Here is a 5322-nt window from a genome sequence, read left to right as displayed (position 1 = left end):
GCTCAGGGGAGTCCTGATCGCTCCCTGCAGCTCCCTGAAAGGGGGGTGCAGAGAGGGGGGTCGGTCTCTTCTCCAAGTGACAAGCGATAGGAAAGAGGAAACAACCTTGAGTTGTGCCAGGGGAGGTTTAGATTGGATATTAGGGAAAATTTCTCCAAGGAAAGGGCTGTCAGGAGTCGGAAGGGGCTGCCCAGGGAGGTGGTGGAGTCCCCATCCCGGGAGGGATTTCAGAGCCGTGTGGATGTGGTGCTCAGGGACATGGGTCAGGGGTGGGTGGGCAGTGCCGGGTTAACGGTTGGACTTGATGATCTTAAAGGGCTTTTCCAACCTAAATGATTCCATGGTTCTGTGTGTTGATATGTGATGGCGTCACATATCGTATAAGTTGTGATATGTGATGGCGTCATCTTCCACAGCTCAGAAATTACAGGAACAAGAAACTTGTATGTGGGTCAAAAGCATGGAATTCCCTTTAATTTTTCCAGAAGTTGTGACAAAACTGGGGTTGTTTTATTTCCTTTTTTTAGATGCTGCAATTTACAAGGGATATTTTAAAATACCATTTTGATGATCTCACAGCAAACACACAGTACTGGTTAATTTTTCTATGGGGAGAGGGGGTGAAAAGCAGAAATAAGCTGCAACGTTCTGCCCAAGCCTATGTACTCAGTGTTGAAACATGTAACCAACATCCAGGAGGCCCTGCCCTTGCTGGGTATGGGGTCATTTAAGCTCTATATGGTATTTTAGTCCTTGATTTCCCAGTGGCCTTTGGGAGTGGTCACAAGAGTTGCTGCCCAAATTTCTGGTTTTCTCCACCTGTTGGAGTTCCCATCTTTCCCCTCAGTGGACCAAGAAGCGGTTGTTGACCGTGTTAGCACTGGTGTACCTTACGGCGTGCTACAGCAGGGTGGTTTACAGGAGCTGTGTATAAACGGGAGGTACATACAAAACATTGGTTGTTTAGTCGATCAAAAGCATGTGCACAGAGGTGGTCAGAAGGTGCAGGATGGGAGTGTGGAGCTGGAAGGTCCTGTAGTATGTTTAAAAAAGTCGATTTCAAATAAGAAAAATGGAATTTTTAGGCATGTTCTTTGGCTTTCTGGAATGGGGATAATTTGCTGTGGTGAGTCGCTAATAAATATGTCAGATTCATAGCTTATTCCCTTAGGAGTGTAGCTCTCAAAGGAGTTATTTTGGAAATGAGTATAAAGAGCTTCTGTTAGGGTAACTTGATGGTTTTAGCTCGGTCTGGAGAAGTGTTGCTATGGGGATGTAGTTACAATGCGGGGCATTTGTTGCTTGCAAAAGGAGACCAGGCTGCAGAAATGCTAATAGCACTGGGTTGAACTTAGTGGGTGCTGGTTTCTTCACCCGTTAGCAGGATGAAGCTTTTGCATAGTTGGCGCTTTTTGCTGTCCCGTGTAAACTACGGTGAACTGTGTATTTATTTGAGGAAGCACTTGAGGACTGGTTAGGACTGTCCCCAGTCAGGTAACAGGCACACATGCATCGTGAGGTAGGACACACACCTTCTGCGCTTGGTGTGTGGCTGAGGCAATCCTCGTTGCGTGTGGAGCAGGCCTCAAGGCAAGCCAGTATTTCTCCGCAGGCTGAATCGAGCTCTGCTCTAAGGTGCTTACCCTTGCCCCTAGAATTTCAATGATTCCTTCATATGCTGCTGCATTCATTGCCAATATGTTGGCTTAATGTCCTGTGGAAAAACAGTAGCTGTCAGTGTGAGTCCAGCCAAGTATGAATCGTTGGAAATTTGAACCAAGTGGTTGTAGAGAAAGAAGGCTTTAGTTACTTTATCACGGCAGTTCTTTGTGTGTATTAAATTGAGCTTTACTGAAGATTTCTGGGAGGAAACGTATTTCATCTATACTGGCGTTAAATCGAGTGTCCTGTTCCATCAGGCCGACAGTGCAAGAAGACGGTGGTGATGTTATTTATAAAGGCTTTGAGGATGGGATTGTGCAGCTGAAGCTGCAGGGTTCGTGCACCAGCTGTCCCAGTTCCATCATCACCCTGAAGAACGGGATACAGAACATGCTCCAGTTCTACATCCCTGAAGTAGAAGGTGTGGAACAGGTGGGTTGCTGAGAGATAATAGCTGTTTTAAATGGGAAAGAGGGTCTTTGTCCCTTTCTGGCATGGACAGGTTGGCAGTTCAAGCAAAAGTACAGGATATATAGGTGGGATTTTTCCGAGGCAGAAGCTGTGTCTTAGCAAAAGATCCAGAACTCTGCTGAGTCCTGTAAGCCCCGTGCACCAGGATACTCTGGGGACTGCCTGTCTGGAAGGCAGCTTTGCAGGAAAGGACCTGGGATCCTGGTGGGTGCTAAGCTGAGCCTGAGCCAGCAGCCCGCCTTTGTGGTGATGGTGGGTGACGATACCCCGGGCTGCATGAAGGGGGTGTTGCCAGCAGGTTGAGCATTGATCCCTCATTGGGCTGGCTCCAATATGCCCACGTCCCTCCAGTGCTGAGGAGCCCAGAGCTGGACATTCTGTCTTTGCCAGTGATTGTTACCTTTGTGCTTTGGTGACTTTGTGTGATAAGAAGGGACAAGCTTTTCTCCCCTAAATCACAGGCTATTTTGCTTTTTCATTAAAAATCTGATACGCTGTAGTGATTGTTCTAGTGGCCTTTGTCATAACATGGCCAGCTCCCATTACTTCAGCCACATTTCCTCCTGGAATTTTTGATTGAGCATTTTTCATACCTTCTTCACGTGACCATTGTCCCTCAGTGGTGTAGAATAACTGCTGTTCTCCTTGGGTCCAGCAAGCGTTTAATGAATTCTCTGCAGTCCTACGGACCGAGAGTTTAACCTGTTTACATAAGCCACTTCTGCATTTGATTTCAGGTTGTTGATGACGATGATGACGATGTGGAGAAAGAAGCAAATTCTACTTGAGCTAGCATCACCTGTGGCCCAATACGTATTTACCTCTTGGTGTATGTAAACTATCTTTGTGCTGAGGAACAACCAAATTTGCCTTTCTTTCAGAAAAAGTAGTTTTGTCTGTGAAAACGTATCATCGGTTTACGCAGTTTGTCCACTAATTTATTAAATGCCCTGCATTCAAAAAAGAATCCTTCTGCTCTACTCTGTACTGTGTCTTAAGAAAGAAATGGTGGGCTTTAAAAACGGTGGTGCCTCTCTCTGTTGTTCCTTCGTACAGAAAGTTCAAGACTGCAAAAAAGAAGGCTGAAGTAAAGTCTGTTGACTGGTTTTTGTGCAATAGAAATAGTCAGTGTTCATTTCCCCAGAGCTCCTAATGGGGCTCACAGGACTACGTGCACTTGCTCTGTAATTGGGAAATTCATGAATGTTAATTTTGTCAAGTCTTGTGAAAAAGCTTTTGACTCATACCAGGGTTTTTTGGTGTGAAAACCCGTAACTGCAGCTGTTTGCTTCAGAGGATGTAGTATTGCCATCACGTGTAGAAGGTTACCTCCTTGCTCACCATAGCAAACAATGGCAGCAGAAACAAAACACATCGGTTGTTTGCTATAAAAATAATGTCTTTTAAAATAAATGTTAGGAGATGATGATCCTTATCAGCTTTAGTAAGGAGAGAGACTAATTAGCTCACTTAGAATTGTTCAGCCACCATTAGTGGTCTGTTTCAACTTGCAGGAGAAGGTTTCTCGAGGTAATAGTCCGACATGAAGATGAATATGCAGTGCTTAAGGGCACAAATTACATTTGTAGGGTAGCAAAGGAAATTAATGTGCTTACCTTTGCCGTATCCTGTTTGTTCCTTCTGCAGTGCCAGAGAGCGCAGCGTGTGTGTAACTTGGCTGCCCTGCCCGAGCGAGGGAAGACGTGGCAGAGCAGAACACGTTCCAGTTTTAGAGACTATGGGAAGAGAAATATTTACTGTCCTGAAACTGAGATACGTAAACTGGGCTTTGCAGGTACTTCTGTGTACTTGTGCGCGTAGGGCTTAATTTCTTCCTGGTGCCTAGCTTTAGCAGATGGCTTTGCTCCTGGAATTACTATTTGTGCTGCCACAGTCGAGCTGAGTTTGCGGTCATTATTTGGGTTTGACAGCCTCCGCTGCGTTCCCCTCTTTCACTCCTTGCCGGTGTAATTCCACTGAATCCCTGAACGGGATCAGTGAAGTCAGCGGGGAATCTTTCTAGAGCATTCAGAGCAGCGTGTGGTTGCCCTAAACTTCGTGTTGTTAGAAATTTGAAATTAAATATTTTAGCAAAATATTCCTTCAGCTTTCATGGAGAGTCCTACAGTTACTGCAATTCCCACTCAGGGTTTGGAAATTGGTTTGGAATTGCCACGTGTTCCTCACTCTCTGTTACGGAGTACCCAGTGCCTGATCGTACAGGTATATGGGTGACAAAATTCTCCTGGAGGTAGGCTCAGGCTGCCCAAAAGAGAGGTTGTGCAGACGTCATCGCCGTGGTGTTCTTTGTCAGCAAGCCACAGAAGGGCAACTCATGTTTTTCTCAAAAACAGAGCTCTTTGGGCCTGATTTGTCCATTTAGTGCACTTCATAAACCAAACCTTAAACAGCAAAGTAGCTGTTTTGTTTGTTAAATACAAGTATCTCTTGAAGATGTGGTCTTTATTCTTCAGTTAAGCAGGACTAAGCTCTCAGGTACAGTAAGGCTCTAGTTCTGCGGCTGTCTTCGTGTTTCCACTTTTGTTAATAGGTTTGTACAAGCAGGACCAAACTAAGACTGCAGGTGCTGAGGGGGAAGGTTAAGCGTCTTGTGACCTTGAGACTGAAGAGATCCTGTGTCCAGCATGTATCCTGTGCATTGGGAAGCTCCTCAAGCTCTGTCATGGAGAGAGGAAGCATGTAACACTTGCATCCTATCCTCTTCTCTCTGTTCTGCCCTGCTAAAAGCAAACTCTTCGGGGCAGTGGTTGCGTTTCCGCAGCGTAAAGCTGTGCTGGAGGTGGTTTGACTGCGAAGGCTTTCTCTTGAATGGTTGGTCATTGTACTGAAAATGATGATGGTTGCTTGAAGTTACTCTGGTATTTTTTAAAGAAAAAAAGGACTTGAGTATTTTTGGTTCCAGCTATCTAAACTCCTGTCATCTTCAAACTGTTCACAGGTGGAGATGGGCTTTTTGTCAGGATGTGGCTCATTCTAGGAGAAATCACCCCGTTTGTCTACAAGGCAGCATTGTGGTAACACTGTAGGGAATGGCCTGAGGGAATCCACAGCCTTCGCTGACAGCCTTTTGCAGCAGGTATTTCCAACACCGCAGCAGGATGAAACAGCTCACGTTACCCGAGGTTGATATTCAAAATGTGACCACAAAACATACTCTTGTCTAGGAGG

General features: G+C 45.5%; 1 protein-coding gene across 1 annotated transcript in view; it reads left to right on the top strand.

Annotated features, from left to right (window-relative positions):
* Positions 1-3094, top strand: part of NFU1 (NFU1 iron-sulfur cluster scaffold) — an 11347-nt gene extending 8253 nt beyond the window's left edge. Inside the window, exons 6-7 of the mRNA XM_010157698.1 lie at positions 1920-2094; positions 2871-3094. Coding sequence (XP_010156000.1) covers positions 1920-2094; positions 2871-2921 — 226 coding nt within the window. The 3' untranslated portion in view covers positions 2922-3094. The remainder of the gene's footprint in view (positions 1-1919; positions 2095-2870) is intronic.
* Positions 3095-5322: the final 2228 nt, after the last annotated feature.

This window comes from Eurypyga helias, unplaced genomic scaffold (genome assembly GCF_000690775.1).
Source record: "Eurypyga helias isolate BGI_N326 unplaced genomic scaffold, ASM69077v1 scaffold36198, whole genome shotgun sequence".
Lineage (NCBI taxonomy): Eukaryota > Metazoa > Chordata > Aves > Eurypygiformes > Eurypygidae > Eurypyga > Eurypyga helias.
This window is presented reverse-complemented; position numbering and strand designations above follow the sequence as displayed.